The sequence below is a fragment of the Felis catus genome, chromosome D4 (assembly GCF_018350175.1).
Source record: "Felis catus isolate Fca126 chromosome D4, F.catus_Fca126_mat1.0, whole genome shotgun sequence".
Lineage (NCBI taxonomy): Eukaryota > Metazoa > Chordata > Mammalia > Carnivora > Felidae > Felis > Felis catus.
This window is the reverse complement of record NC_058380.1, coordinates 14,990,208-15,006,916: the sequence shown is the minus strand read 5'-3', so window position 1 is coordinate 15,006,916 and position 16,709 is coordinate 14,990,208. Positions and strand designations below refer to the sequence as shown.

Genomic DNA, 16,709 nt, shown 5'->3' with positions numbered 1-16,709 from the left:
CCCAGCCTCTCTAATGATGATATATATATATATACATATATATGCATATATGCACACATTTATGATATATGATATGTTCACATACATGACATGTAACGTATATATGTTGTATATGTGTATATGACCATGAACGTTATATATAATAATGAGTATTTTATATATATGATATATTATATATAGCACTATGTACAAAACATAGGTAATAGAGGAGTTGGGAGATCAATAATCAAGGACAGTGTTTCTAATTATGAAAAGAGGCATCGTACTTGAGAACTTCAATTTTCTTCTCCATTTTCCAAGGCTTGCATTTGACAGTAGCAATCATTTGTCTTTTCTCATCTAACTCTGCCTTCAGTCTTTCCAATTCCTCCTCATCAATTTCTTCTTCTTCTTCCCTTTAAAAGATAGAAAAGAAAGAAACCTTAATAGAGTTAAGCTTTGCCTGACTACCAGACTTAAAGAAGAACGCTCTCGGATACTCAGTCAATGGATATCAACTCGGTTGTACATAGAGGAGGCTGAGATTTATAAGCCTTAGAGCTTGCAGATATCTGAACACTGATGCGGGATTTCTGGAATTATTGCAACTTTAAAATAATAGCGTTTACCTTCTGAAGTCCTGAAACAGTTTTACATCCATAGCCTCAGGACATAACTCTCAGGACTAGAAGACCTGTGGAATATTAGTTGCAGATCTATCAAGATATTTTCCTCTCTACTTTGTTCCCTTGTATGCTTTCCCCAACCAATTCTACATTTCATTGAGAAACATTACTTTTTGATAAGGATGGTAAATGAGAGGGGAAGATGTCTTTGAAGTGCCCTTACAAATTTGTTAGCCATGTCTCAAGAGAAAGAGAAACACTGAAATAGGAAAAAATTAAAAAAATCTATTTCTCGAAGGTAACTTAATCTGTTAATTAAATTCAAAACTTCAGTTGATAAAATTCAACTTGAAGTTTATTTGGTAGAAACGAAACCTTTGAAGGGACCTTCAAAGGAACTTGGCTTCTCACTGAGCAAATGAGATGTTTCTTTTCTCTTCTGTGTTTCTCGGATTGCAAACATGCCATAGGGTCCAGAACTAACGAAACAAATCAAAACAATCTAAACATGAGCAGCAGGATTTTAAGGTGAGGAATGTAATGCCCCATTTTGTAAAGATCAACTTTTTTTATAGATAGCTTCGTTGATTGAGCTATTGTCCTTCAGCTCCAGACTCCCCTTCTATACTGAATATTGGGATGCTGGGGCTGGGGCTCTGTAGGGCACATTTCTGCTTTGTCAGCTGCCTCAATAGTAGGCTGTCAATAAGAGATACCCAGAAGGGACTTGGGATTCCTGTTCGCTTCCTGGGGTGGTACTTCCTCCCTGGTAATGCTTCTTCACCCCACTAGCTGAAGGGTCCTCCCACAGCTACAGGTGAATCCAGCTTGCCAATTTCCCCAACACTAAAAGAACCAGCTTCCTCACCACCCCGGTAGAAACCAGCACCGCTGGTGGATCACCCCCTTTGCAATGGTTTCAGCCCCATACGTCTTTCCTCTATGCTTCTTGGGTTTCTTTATTTTGGGAGAGAGGGGGAGGAGGGGCAGAGAGAGAGAATCCCAAGCAGGCTCCTCGCTCAGCACAGAGCCCAACTCGGGGCTCGATCCCACAACCCTGGGATCATGGCCTGAGCCAGAATCAAAAGTCAGTCGCTTAGCCAACCGAGCCACTTGGCCACCCCTCTCCTCTATGCTTTTAAGTTTAAATTTCAACCTCTCTCCTCTGTTCCTATAGCCCTTGGAGAGGTAGCTGCTTCATATACTTGTCGTCACCATGATACCTGAGTGTTGTCTTTTCACCTTCCCAGTAACCTAGACAACAATTATTTATCCCTACTCAACAGTTCTCTTATCAAATACTTTCTGTTCAATTAACTGCAGAAGTTTCTTTCTCCAAACTAAACCCTGACAGAGAAATTGCAATCTGACTCAGTGTTAGTCAGAAACATACTTTGCTGTGGGGTACCTGGGTGGCTCAGTGGGTTAGGCATCCAGCTTCGACTCAAGTCATGATCTCATGGTTTGTGGGTTTGAGCCCCGCATCGGGCTGTCTGCTGTCGGCACAGAGCCTACTTGGGATCCTCTGTCACCCTCTCTCTTTGCTCCTCCCCTGCTTGCATTCTCTTTCTCTCTCTCTCTCTCTCTCAAAAAATAAATAAATAAATAAATAAACATTAAAAAAAAAAAAGTAACAGGGGCGCCTGTGTGGCTTAGTCGGTTAGGCATCCAACTTCAGCTCAGGTCATGATCTTGAGGTTTGTGAGTTTGAGCCCCCATCGGGCTCTGTGCAGACAGCTGAGAGCCTGGAGCCTGCTTGGGGTTCTGTGTCTCCCTCGCTCTCTGCCCCTCCCCCGCTCGTGCGCTGTCTCTCTCTTTCTCTCTCTCAAGGGGCGCCTGGGTGGCGCAGTCGGTTAAGCATCTGACTTCAGCCAGGTCACAATCTCACGGCCCATGAGTTCGAGCCCCACGTCAGGCTCTGGGCTGATGGCTCGGAGCCTGGAGCCTGTTTCCGATTCTGTGTCTCCCTCTCTCTCTCTGCCCCTCCCCCGTTCATGCTCTGTCTCTCTCTGTCCCAAAAATAAATAAAAACGTTGAAAAAAAAATTAAAAAATAAATAAATAATTAAATAAATAAATAAACATTAAAAAAAATTGTAAAGAGAAACATACTTTTCTGTTGACTATACTCATCATGACTACACACAGTAAGACCATGGCAGAGCTGCTTTTGAAAGTTCCAGCTGAGGGAGAGAGGGACACAGCCATAGCGTTACAGGCCACCGTACAAAATGACTGTGCACCCTCCTTTCTTTCCCACCAACCCAGTTTTTAATCATGTCATGATTACTGAAATAAAAAGTCATATTAACTTTCTAAATAACACTTCCTGTTGGCAGTTGGGTTTCTTGACCAATTCAAATGTTTTGCTTAGAATAGTAATTTGGGGTGCCCGGGTGGTTCAGTCAGTTGAGTGTCTGACTCTTGATTGTCAGTCAGTTGAGTGTCTGACTCTTGATGACTCTGGTCATGATCCTGGAGTCATGGGATCAAGCTCTGTGTCAGGCTCCGTGCTGAGCATAGAGTCTGCTGGAGGTTCCCTCTCTCTCCCTCTGCCCCTCTCCCGCGCTCTCTCTCTCTAAAATATATTTTTTTTAACTTTAAAAAGAATAGTAAGAGACCAGTAAGAGTACACTCTAAAATACAACTCTGATTGCCAGTAGGTTGTTTTCGTTTTAATTATTTGTTTGATTATTATATAAAATTTCATGGCGGTTGCAACTCTGACATTTTTACTGCATCTATATTCACAGTTTTTGTTTGCTTAATTTGCCAATCAGAATAACAATATGTGTGTTGATTTGTCACAGGAAGAAAATGCATGTTTTAGTAAAACTGATTGTTTTGCTTGTCACATCACTATGTTGAACACCTGAAACTAATGTGACATTGGCTGTCAATTATACTTCAATTGAAAAAAAAAAAGAGACTGTTTTACTGAATAGTACTCAAAAACTTGTTTCCATGTAGACATAGACCAAATCCAAATTTAATAAATATTCAAAATCCATGTAAGGCAAGAATGTGCAATGGGAAAAAGATAATCTCTTCAACAAATGATGTTGGGAAAACCGGACAGCTTCATGCAAAAGAATGAAAATGGATGATTTTCTTATTTCATACACAAAAATAAACTCAAAATAGATTAAGGACTTGAATATGAGACCTAAAAGCATAAAAACCTAAAAGAGAGCACAGGTAGTAATTTCTCTGACATCAGCTGTAGCAACATTTTCTATATATGTCTCTGAGGCAAGGGAAAAAAAAGCAGAAATCAACTATTGAGACTACATCAAAATAAAAAGTGTCTGTACAGCAAAGGAAACAATCAACAAAACTAAAAGACAACCTACCCAATGGGAGAAGATACTTGCAAATGACAGAATCTGATAAAGGGTGAGTATCCAAAATATTTAAAGAACTTACACAACTCAACACCAAAAAAACAAATAATCCAATTTAAAAATGGGCAGAAGACACGGAAAAGACGTTTCTCCAAAGAAGACAGATATACAGATGGCCAACAGACATGTGAAAAGATGCTCAACATCACTATCATCATGGAAATGCAAATCACAACCACAATGAGATATCACCTCACACCTGTCAGAATGGCTAAAATCAACAGCACAAGAAACAACAAGTGTTGGTGAGGATGTGGAGAAAAAAGAACCGTCATGCACTGTTGGTAGGATTGCAAACTAGTGCAGCCACTGTGGGAAACAGTATGGAGGTTCCTCAAAAAATTAAAAATAGAATTACCATATGGCCCAGTAATCCCACTACTGGATATTTATCCAAGGAATATAAAAATACCAATTTGAAAAGATGTATGCACCCCCATGTTTATCGCAGCACCATTTACAATAGCCGAATTATGGAAGCAGCCCAAGTGTCTATGGATAGATGAATGGATAAAGAAGATGCAACACAATGGAATATTACTCAGCCATAAAAAAGAATGAAATCTTGCCATTCACAACAACATGGATGGATCTAAAGAGTATTATGCTCAGTGAAATGTCAGTCAGAGACAGACAAATACCATAGGATTGCATTCATATGTGGATTTAAGAAACAAAACAAACAAACAAAAAAACCCAGACTCTTAACTACAGAGAACAAACTGATGGTTACCAGTCTAGGGGATGGGTGAAATAGGTGATGGGAGTTAAGAGTAAACTTATCATGATGAGCACCGAGTGTTGAATCACTAGATTGCATGCCTGAAACTAATGTAACACTGTATGTTAATGAAACTGGAATTAAAATCTTTTTAAAAAAAAGGAAAAAAAAATCCATGCAATTCAAAACCATGTTGTTCAAGGGTCAACGGTATCTACATGTAAGTACCTTAAAGCTTTACATTAATGGATTCCCACTAGGAATCATATCTGAAACAGTATCTTGCTTAATGTAGTATCATCAAAGAATTTAAAAAAAAGAGATCTATTAGGATGTGGATTTACCATGTAACTAAAGTTTATTTCTTTACATGCCAATTTTTAGAAACCACTTAATGGAAATCTTCCTAACACGAATTCTATCCTTTCCTGCTATCTTAAATCTAGTTCTTTATGCATTTAAATTCTATGATTCCTTAAAAACTTATGTCAAATCTCTTCAACCCTTTTCTGATTATCCATATATATTATCCCATATAATAAATAGATTTGTCCTTTCCCAAACTCCAAACAACCTTGTTCTTCTCTGACACATTTATACTGTCTTACTTCACAATGATTTGGGTCCAAGTAACCCCTCCCTTACGCTATTATGAACTTCGGGAGAATACAGTCAATTGCATATTCATATCCATGTCTTCCAAAGAAATTAGCAAATTAGCCTCCACAGCAGTGGAGCTGGATAAATATTAATTAAATAAACGTTTATGTACAGACATTTTCTGGATGACAGAGTTATCATCATAAATCCACTGCTCAAAGTCCACTAAAATTGAACAATGTCCTCCAAGATTAGTATGGTATGGAAAGATAAGAATAAATTCTTACACTAAATAACCCCAGACCGGTATATTTTTAAAGTCTTTTTTGTTAATTGTTGATTGCTCCAGACGGATTGTGTTGTGCTACCAGGAATGGTTCTTCAATAAGTTATCTTCAAACAGGCAGGTAATTATAATATTACTTTCACCAGCATATAAGGGAACTGTTTTCCTAAGAATCACTCAAAGAAAGTGCTAATCATATTAAAAGAATATCGCAGAGGTTTGCTTCATCTTCTAAACTGTAGGGCTAATCTGTGCAAGAATGACTTTCTATCTTCAGTTTGATTTATTTAAACAACAGTTGTTAGGGGGAAAAAAGGCATAATGTGCTGAATTTCTCACTGCTATGAACATATTTCTTACACTTAAAACTGGGTCAGGAAAAGCCTGTCATATTATTAGAAATCCTCCAAAATGTCTAACGAGGCAGTATTTTTTCACTGTCTCCAAAGATAGTTAGCATTGCAACCTTGGTTTTAGTTGGCTTCAAATGTTTTGTTAGTGCAGGGGAAATTCCCTAAGGTGTTTCACTTGAACATTTAAATTTTAAAAGACCATAAATCTGTTAATCTAAATAAACATGCCCTGATTTGCCTACAAATCTTTCTCGCAATATATTTGCCTACAAATCTTTCTCACAATATATTTGCTAATATATTTTCTTTAGAAAAAAAACAAATGCTTGGTGGGAAGCCTAGATGGCTCAGTCGGTTGAGCATCTGACTTAGGCTCAGGTCATGATCTTGCAGTTTGTGAGCTCGAGCCCTGCATCAGACTCTGTGCTGACAGCTCAGAGCCTGGAGCCTGCTTCGGATTCTGTGTCTCCCTCTCTCTCTGCCCCTCCCTCGCTCATGCTCACTTTCTCTCTCTCTCTCTGTCAAAAATAAATAAACATTAAAAAGAAAATTTTTTTTAATGTCTTCAAAATGAACAACAGAAAATGAACCTTCATATTGGGATTGAAACCATCAATCACCAGAAATAATTTATGATACTATTTAGACGAGTTGCCCAAATTATGGAAGTAATCATGTAATTTGAAAAACCTTTGGAGACAAAGCTCATTGTAGCCAGGTTTGGCTGTTTGGAGGAGTGAGGAGAAAGGGGAGCAGGGCTACCCTTGGGCCTCTGAGAATCAGGGTGAGACTGGTACCAGCTAAGGACAGACACTGTCACAGGGACAACTTTCCTTCAGGCAATAGGGGCCAAGACCCAGTGATTTATATGGTCCGATTTCTAGGAGTTGAGCAGTTAACATGTGGGCCTTAAGCAGACCGAGAGAGCACAGAACTTTTCTTTTTATTTTTTATTTTTTATTTTGTTAATGTTTATTTATTTTTGAGAGAGAGAGAGAGAGAGAGAGAGTGTGTGTGTGTGTGTGTGTGTGTGTGTGTGTTCAGGGGAGGGGCACAGAGCGAGAGACAGAAGGAGAGAGAGAGAATCCCAAGCAAGCTCTGAACTGTCAGCACAGAGCCCAACGTGGGGCTCAAACTCACAAACCACAAGAGCATGACCTGAGCCGAAGTCAGACACTTAACTGACTGAGCCACCAAGGCGCAACCTCCAGCCCCCAATTCACCTTTTTGAAAGGACCTCTCTGAGGCACAAGTGGAGAAGAATAGCAAATTCTGGAACACAGCCTATATCATGCAGGCATCTATTGTTGAAATCTCACTATCAGAAAACGCAAGCTTTGCTAATAGGAAATATTACTGCATCATAATAGTGATGACAATAAGGACATAGAGCTTAAATGTATGAGATGAGGTGGCTCATTTGGTTAAGTGACCAAGTCTTGATTTGGGCTCAGGTCATGATCACACGCTAACAACATGGAACCTGCTTGGGATTCTCTCTCTTTGCCCTTCACATGCTTGTAAGTGTTCTCTCTCTCTCTCTCTCTCTCTCTCTCAAAATAAATAAATAAACTTTACAAAAATTTTAATTAAAAAAACCATGAGATATTTTGTTTTCAAAAGTAAAAAGCATAAAAAGCATAAAAAAGAAAATAGAAAAAAGAATACCAGAGGCAAAATTTTTAAAAAGGTGATGTCTTGATATTCAAAGATGGAAGAAAGGAGTTTGGGGAGGAGGAGAAAAAGAAAGAAGGGGAGGGAGATTTCAAAACTGAAATCAACAAAAATATGATGAAGAAGTAGGTGGGGTTAGTCTTTCGTTTTAAAAGGAACCATCAGCTATCAGTGCTAAGCTTCTTTACCTGCCAAAATTGCCATACAATTGTATTTAATTACAATTATTTACGAAAAGGAAAGTAATAGCTAGTTGTTGAACACTGGAATGTATCATTTGGGGAGGACATCTTAGAAAATTCCTCTCCATCTAAAGTCCTACGAGTGTTTTGGAGGAAATCGTATCACCTTGTAGTGGTTCCCATGACCCTACTACCTGAGAGGGGCAGAGCAGCTGCTCTCTTAAAGCCTTTCCAAAGGGTCAAGGTTTTCTATTATTAGATGTGTATTACACGCACGTTTTTCCTACCAGCCCGCCATCTGCAAATTTCTAGAAGGCAAAGACTCGAAAACCATTTCATTAGATTTTTCCTAACTAGCATTTAACAAACTATTCTATATAAAGTCAGTGCTCAGTGAAATGTTCGCCTGGTGGAAATGGTAGGTGCAGGGTTGTGTTAAAAAGGAAATGACAGCCCCAATGCTCTTCTGTAAAAGAAGAGATGCTTAATATTTTAAGCTTTGAGGGTTACATACAGTTCTGTCCCATATTCATCTTTGGTTTTGTTTGTTTGTTTATCAACAACCCTTTAAAACTCTAAGAACCACTCTTAGCTCTTGGGCTGGAATTAGCCATATTTTTCAACCCCGGCTCCCTAAGCTAAAGTGATTTGGGCTCACTGTTTAGGAATTTTCCACTTCACTTTGATAACAATATATGTCATTAATGGGATAACTTCAAAATACCTAAATGAACTATTAATATTAATAGCAATATCAATATTAATTAATGAACTATATTAATAACCATGACAATTTAGATGTCTCATTAGGAAATTTCTCTTAGCCCATTCTTAATACATATATTCGTTTTTAAATTCTATTTAAATTGTAAAATACATTTAACTAAGTGGAGTAAAAACTGGCAGCATTGGATTAAGCCTGTGTTTATTGTTTTTAAGTTTATTTATTTTTGAGAGAGACAGAGGCAGTGCGAGTGGGAGAGGGGCAGATAGAGAGGGAGGGCTCCGTGCTGCCAGTGCAGAGCCAGACGTGGGGTTCGAACTTATAAAACCACAAGATCATGACCTGAGCCAAAACCAAGAGTCAGTCACTTGAGGGACTGAGCCACGTAGGGGCCGCCAAGCTGTCTTTCTAAAAGTAGTTTTTAATTACCAGTTTTAAGGCCACAGAGAGCCTAAAGGGTGGGGGAGTTGGGGGGGGGGTCCTCTTTCAGAGTCAAGTACTTTTGATGGAGTCACAGTTTCAGTTACAGATCAGAGCGAACTTACGCCCCCCTCTTCAGCCTCCTCCTTCTCTCCTTCTCTCTGGCCTTCCTTGTTTCTTCATCCTCTGGTTCAGGTTCTGGGTCATCCTCATGGATAACATCTCTTTTTCGTTTCCTCTTTGGTCTCAAGCTCTCTCTTCGAGGTAATTTATCTTCCTCCTCCTCTTCCTCTTCGCCTAAACATAGCCATGAATGCTTCAGTGAACAATATCAAAAAGCGCTCTCTCCCACTACCAAATGTATGCTTACCATTGTCACACGTGAGATCATAATTCAGCAAGTCTCCGCACCATAAGATGCACTGTGCCATTTATGTATTCCATAACTTGTCTTTCAAATACACTCATCTAGATTTTCATTCCTTTTGTGGTTCATCTACTCACATATGTGAATGTGGATCCCCAAATTCTAATAATCCTTAGAATTCCAATCTTCATTTAATGTCATAAATGTCATACCATGACCTCTCAGACAAATATAGAGGTTACTGATATAACACATAAGGGTTAAGTGATTAACCACTGTATGTTTACTACTACTTCTGTTTTGGAACAAAGGACCGGAAGAACAAGGAAATGCAATAAACTAGAATAATTTTGAAGAAACTAATTCGGTCCCTGAGATGTCTCCTAACTCAAATTCTCTTTATTCCTGATTCCAAATTTTTTCTTCTTTTTCCTAAATATTTTTCCCTTTCTTAAATGAAATTGATACTAAATATATTTATTTACATAAATAGTTGCTTGACCATAGCATCTTTATGAATAGAAATAACTTATAATTTTAATGTAAAACTGAGAGAAGTGACTTTATTTTATTTTATTTTATTTTATTTTATTTTATTTTATTATTTTACTTTATTCATCAACTAACAATGCTTCCTATGTCCATAGCTTCACTGGAATCTTCCAGGTAAAGAGTAAAGAATTCAGTTCCTTCCTTCACAGTTTATAACACACAATCTTACTTCTCTTTCATTTTTGTCACTTCTTAACTTCTGATATTTAGATTCAACCATCAAAAAAGTCAAATATTACTCATAGTTATCACCATCCTCTTTAAATTTTTTTAATGTTTATTTATTATTGAGAGACAAAGAGAGACAGAGCATGAGCATGGGAGGGGCAGAGAGAGGGGGGAGACACAGCATCGGAAGCAGGCTCCAGGCTCTGAGCTGTCAGCACAGAGCCCGATGTGGGGCTCAAACTCACAAACCGTGAGATCATGACCTGAGCCGGAGTCGGACGCTTAACCGACGGAGCCACCCAGGTGCCCCTTTATCACCATCCTCTTAAATATAAGTACTATAAAGAAAAAGTTGTCTTCAATGGAAAACTATAAATTGTCTGCAGTGTATCCTTTTGTGTTATTTGATTCTGATTCCATGGGAGCGATTTTGTACTTTTGAAAGTTCTAGATCACTGCATAGTGATATAAATATGTGATATATAGCAAAATAATAGCATAGTGATATATAGCAAAATAATCCTTGTCCATAAACATGTACATGAACTCTGTTCAGTGGAGACACAATCCTTCCTCACCAGAAAAAAAAAGAAAAAACTCCCACAAAACAGTGATGCCTCCGTATGCAAATCATTTCAATAAACCTGACCTATAAATGTATCTGCTCTTTAAATTTTCCTTTGAACTGGTCATAACAGCTCACTAGAGTTCTGATTCGTTAATGAAATACGTTCATTATGCCAATTATCTTTTAACATTACTTGCCAAAACTTTTTTTATTGATATTTCAAATACGAGGCCTAAATATTACCTTTATTACTAAAGTTTGGCTAGCAGAGAAAAACAGGAGGTTAGCTGTTCAAACTAAGCTTTGAGAACTATACACTGTCATCAAAACCAAGAATGGTTTTTCCATTTGTTAAATATGAGGCAGATGTTGTATGTTACTTGAATCCCATTCTGACATTCTGAAAATCTGCCCAGTCTTTATTAGTCACATTAGTCACTAATTATAGAAAGGACAAGACCTTGATAGGGATTGAGAAACAATTTTCCCACAAATAACTCAAGAAGTCAAGCAGCCACTTAGTACTCTGCATGAGAGTATATTTTGTATTAAGACTACCATATTAAACTCGCAGTTTTACCATGGACAGAAAGTGTTTTACTGGAATTCTCTTGTACCATGTCGGAACAGAAAGACTGCCTCTGGTGCCTTAACTTGCTTCCAAATATTCCAATTCTAAGAAAAAAAAATCAATATTTTACAGTTGCCTCCTAACTGTAGATTTGCCTACAATCTTAGCATTTGAAATGGGCTCCACTCAGGACGGAAGCATAGCAGAATATACTACCTACTACCTCAAAATATGACTGTAGGAGTTAAGGATACGCCACTCCAAACTATGCCACTTTGGTATATTGATTGTTTTGGGCTGTAGACACTTGAAAAACAGCAAATTCAGTGAGAGGTTTTTTTGTTTTGTGGTTTGTTTGTTTGTTTGTTTTTCTGAACTCCCCTCATCTGCCCAAACACAGACACTTCAAAAGGAACTCATTGTCATAAATCCCCTCACCAAGAATTTCACGCTTAGGGAAGATTGACTCTTCCCACAAAGGAAGATGCTAGAAGTCAATACCACACCCAGACAAACTTGGTCACAAACTATCAAACTTCCCATCTTTTTCTAAAGGCCCACTCATCTTTCTTTCAAATTATTCTCTCCTGAAAGGCTTATATCTCTATCTTTTTTTTTTTTCCTTATTAGGATGGTATTTGAGTCTAAATTCTAAGCCACCTCAGAATGTTACATATTACCTGAGTATCTCTCATGTACACATGAGGCATACATGCTAATGAATTTCTGTATGTTTTTTCTCTTGTTAAACTGTCTTCTAGGGGTCTCAGCTAAGAACTCAGAAGGCTAGAGGGAAAATTCTTTTTCCTCCACTACAGTACAAACGCCATGACTTTCAGGATCTGTATGAGACTGAGCTGTTTGCATGTAGAATGCACTGACTGAATCAAAACACCTGGATCGTGAACATGCCCTGGCTGCCATATTGCATTCAGGTTATTAACTTGATTGTATTGATGTATCCCCTAACTCAACTTTTCTTGAGCTATGGCTCTTTCTTTCAGTTTGAGTACATTCAAAGCTTTTGCTTATATAATGATCTTTCTCATGCTCCAGTCCATGAGGGGTCTGCCTGCAAGGGATCACAACCCAAACTCTTGAGCTGAACCTACACAGGTCAAAAACGGAGCAATTCTCATGAAATACCCATGAATTCAGTACAAAATAATGTGCTTATTCGTTTTAATTGAACCACCTGATCAATTCAGTCAAAATGGCCAATCTATTCTATTATAATAGACTCAGCCCTAGAGAAGAGCTTTTAGGACAAATGCCTTAATAGAGAAAACAGTAGAGAAATTTTAAAAAGCAAATTTTGGGAGCACCTGGGTGGCTTAGTCGGTTGGGCATCTGATTCTTGATTTCAGCTCAAGTCATGATCCCAGCCAGGGTCGTGGGATCAAGCCCCCCGTCTGGCTCAAGGATGAGTGTGGATCCTGCTTGGGATTTTCTCTCTCTCTCTCTCTCTCTCTCTTTGTCCCTCTGCCCCTCTCCCTCCTTTGTGCTTTGTCTCCAAAATTAAAAAAAAAAAAAAGGGGGGGTGGGGATAAAAAAGCAAATTTTTGTGGACTATCATCTATTGGATCATGAGTAACTTACACATCTGGTAAAATGTGTGTGGGCCAATTAAATGGAATCTAGAGTGGAGATCTATTTGCTGGACTTGACCTCTTTTGTGAGACCATCAAAAATCACCCACATAGGTGGTAGCCTGTGCTCACATGCGGCAGCATGATCCCACAAGATAAGACGACAAGTCCTCTGAGTTCACTGCCATTTCCCAGGAAACACATTCCATGCGGGTCCATTCTCACTTACTTGAGCTTTCCTCGGTGTCATCTTCTTTTTCCTCCACTTGAATTTGTACTGTTGAAGAAACGAAAAATACGGCAATTCTTTAAATGACAGTACAACCGTTAGTAATGGGCTTTTATGATTATTTTCATCATAAGGTTTTCTGTGCAGTTAATAAAAGCATTTTTCAATGAGCTTGTCAAAAAGAGCATTGTTCATTAAAGATATACCGCTACCGTATCTTATACAGTGTTGTGCAAAGACTTCTCTGCTTCACTGTCTTCGAAGATTTGCAAAACACATCAATTATAAGCCTGTCAGCTCCATTGAAAATAACTGCTACCAAAATAAATTCTGCACTGCGGTGAGTAGTCTTGGGGTTTGGTGGATTATTTCATTCTATGATAAATTGACTTGTTAATAAAGCTATATCCGCATGCACAAACACTTTGGTTATTAGAACCAAAGGAATTTATTAAAACCGAGAACAGTTCATTCTGAGCAGCTACCAGTGTCCAAGAGCCTTTCAAAAAATGTCACAAGGCTGATATTTCCTATTTCAATTATTTCTGTAGGTTGTATACGGACACAGCCTAAATTTTCCAATGTATGATTTACCTTGACAGTGTGGGGACAGGTAATTTTCCAGTTCTTTCCAAGACAAAGAACATCTCTTCTGTGTATTCCTCACCTTATACTCAGAAAGCACTTTGCTTTCAGTTTTGCTCTATTTTTGTAAAGACATATACAGCTTTCACAAGAATTTTAATTGACCAATAACATGTGAAAATATATTCATTGGCAGATGTTTTTCCACTTGTCATCTACGGTCCATTCATCACAGATTTCAGCAGACGCAAAGCTCTGCAACTTGCCCAGGTAAAAATTAGGGTTGACTATTTTTTTTAAAGCCGTAGCCGCGTAACTTGCTTATAAAATATTAATTGTATCATATTTTCATTTAAGTTGGATGAGCATCAGTCTGAAAAAGCAAAGATGACAAAACGACGTTGCTGTGAACAGAGGAAACAACCTTCGTTTTGTTTCTGCTCGCACACCGTCAAAGGTTATTTTTCAGAACTTGACAGGCATACTGAAAACGGAACAGTTGCCAAGAGTTTCAATCCCATTCACAAAGAAGATTATTGTGAAAGCCCATTTTGCCTTTAAACAGCATCTGCATAAAAATTTTTAGGATATGCAAAAACGTTATCACTCAATGTCAGCCGCGGAATGTGAAAATAAGTCTGCTTTTGTTCAGAGTGGACATATGCCTTCTGTTACTGGCTGTAACTGGATCTTCACGGAACAAAGATCTTTATGTCACCACTGAGAGTCCACCAATAGTGAAGGCAGACACTTCTAAGAAGATATTTTACGTTTAACAATCGGTCTTGGTCTTTTGTTTGTAATTAATGCTGCCATCAAGCTTCTCCGGTCAAGGAAGAATTCCCCAGGAAGGAATTTGAATGATATAAGCTTAGCTTTGGAGCAAAGTCAGCTCCGTGTGTATATAAAAACTGCTAAGGATAAATAGCAAAGACGGATATACAGCCTGTTCTGCAACCTTATAGCCAAAGCGAAATTCACACAAAATATTACACTGATTTGTAATAATCAACTCACTAGCCGTGATTAAATGAAACAGAAGAAACACCAAATGGACAAAAATATAAGCAAATCTTTAGGAAGGATCATATATTAAATAAAAACAGCAGAATGAAATGTCCCACGCCAAGGAGATGAGCAATGAATCAATCTCCTCTGATAACCAGGGGAAGGGAAAAAACAGGGCTGGAGTCACGGATCATCTTCTCAAGTACAGGAAGGATAGTAACAAATGGCTATTAAATAAAACCTAAGAATCCATCAGAGGAGACATCCCTGTGGTTTCAAGTAAAGAACTAAAAAAGAGCTATGGTTTCTAAGTGACGTAATGGAGAGTACTGCAGAAATAGCCCTGTCCCTCCTCATGAGGTGACTCTCCAACAGTAACATCATCTGTGTGTAATCATCTGCACCTTCTCATCAGGTGCCTTCTTTGCTCAACAGCGTTTCTTTGGCAGTTGAGTCCGGGACAATGAAACAGTTGTTTGTATAGTTGTTCTGACAATAATTGATGGGTTCTGGACTTGAACCAACAGCAAAAGCATCATCAGCATCAAGAACTAAACAACAGCACCGTGACCAAATTTAAGACTCCTTCCAGGGCCTCAGACCGAGCTTGATTTTAATGGGACATTATTTGGTCTGAAAAACAACTGTCAATGGTGGTCTGCATCTCCTGCAACTCCAACCAAGGCTGAAGAAGCAAGACAAGAAACCCCTCCAAGACAAAAAGCCTGTGCAAAAGAATTACTCAGAACACTTAAATGGGAGCTACAGAATGTCTTTCTCTCCTCAGGCAATTTTTGGCATGGCCTGTTGCCATCCCTTCTCTCAGCAATCCCCAGTAGCTTATTCCCAATCATATGACCCCCCTCAGGCTTTGGCTGCTTCCCAAAGCCTATTGATTATGTACTTTAAAAATAACCTGTCTCCTGGGGAGTGACGGGAGGGCAGTGAAAGGAGGGGGGGGGGGTCCTGTCAAAATGTTGAAGGCCAGCAAGGAAAATTTCCCTGAAGTATGCTATTTAAGAGAGGAATATGCATTCGGAGCAGATGAATGCCTAGGCAACCCAGATCTTCATTTCATGCAAATAGACCCAGTAATTAAAAACAGTAAAAGGAAACAACAGCAAAATGTCACATTTTAGAGGCATTGGAATCGTTCAGAGAAGTGGATGCTGTTCCAGACTTTCTTTTTTAATCTATAGCCCTGAAAGTAGTTTATGGTTCACAGTAACCAAGGGGCCAGAAAAGTTAAGTGGTATTACCTCTTGCTCAACGCCACATTTGGCTCTTGAAGGGATGTTTGTAGCACTAGGTTATTACTCCGGAAACTGAAAGCTTGTTTGTCCAATTAGCAGTTATCGTCCACTCACAAGGGAGTACAGAGCAAAATGCTCAGGGAGGGAGTCTGTAGAGCGCAGAAGAAAATACCACTGCCTTTAAGGAGTCTTGCTATTTTATGCAAAAGAATGACTTTCTAAAGGAGATCCAAGATTAGGTACCAGCATCTTATCCAGCTTACTTGCATGCAATGTATTTGTTATGTTTCTTAGGCTTTTTGTGTGTGTTACTTTTCAGGGTTCTTTTTGTGTGTGTGAGGAAATGTCAACATTGGCCATTCCTGTATAAGTGCGGTACATGTCTCACCTCAGACTAAACAGCATTGGAAGGGATATTCGCCTATGCTGTAATAAGTATTTTGCCAAATCTTAGCGGAAGAACCCATACCATCAGTATGAGGTGTGATGTGGAATGTGAAAGGAAGAGAAGAATCAAGGACAGCCAGAAGGCTTTTGTCCTTGGCAGAAAGATAGATTCAGAAGAAAAGGAAATGAAAAGGCCATAGGAAGAGTAGCTTAGGTGGGAGGAGTTGAAGATCAGAAGTTTAATATGACATGTTGGTGTCGGGATGCCTGTAAGACACCCATACACGAGTTGAGTAGGCAGTTGGGTATTTGAGTCTAGAGTTCAGAAGAAAAGTCTGGGCTGGAAATAGACATTTAGGAATTATTAGCATATTGATACTATTAGGAGCCACAGGACCAAGTGAGATCACCAGGTAAATGAATATAAACGAAACAGAAAAAGAGGGCTCCAAAGTTGAGAGGAC

General features: G+C 38.7%; 1 protein-coding gene across 1 annotated transcript in view; it reads right to left on the bottom strand.

Moving 5' to 3' along the window:
* The window catches only part of TMC1 (transmembrane channel like 1), a 142,254-nt gene that overhangs the window by 94,337 nt on the left and 31,208 nt on the right, over positions 1-16,709 (bottom strand). The window contains exons 3-5 of the mRNA XM_045043143.1: positions 13,013-13,060; positions 9,094-9,265; positions 267-395 (exon numbers count right to left, since the gene is read on the bottom strand). Of these exons, the coding sequence (XP_044899078.1) occupies positions 267-395; positions 9,094-9,265; positions 13,013-13,060 (349 nt within the window). The remainder of the gene's footprint in view (positions 1-266; positions 396-9,093; positions 9,266-13,012; positions 13,061-16,709) is intronic.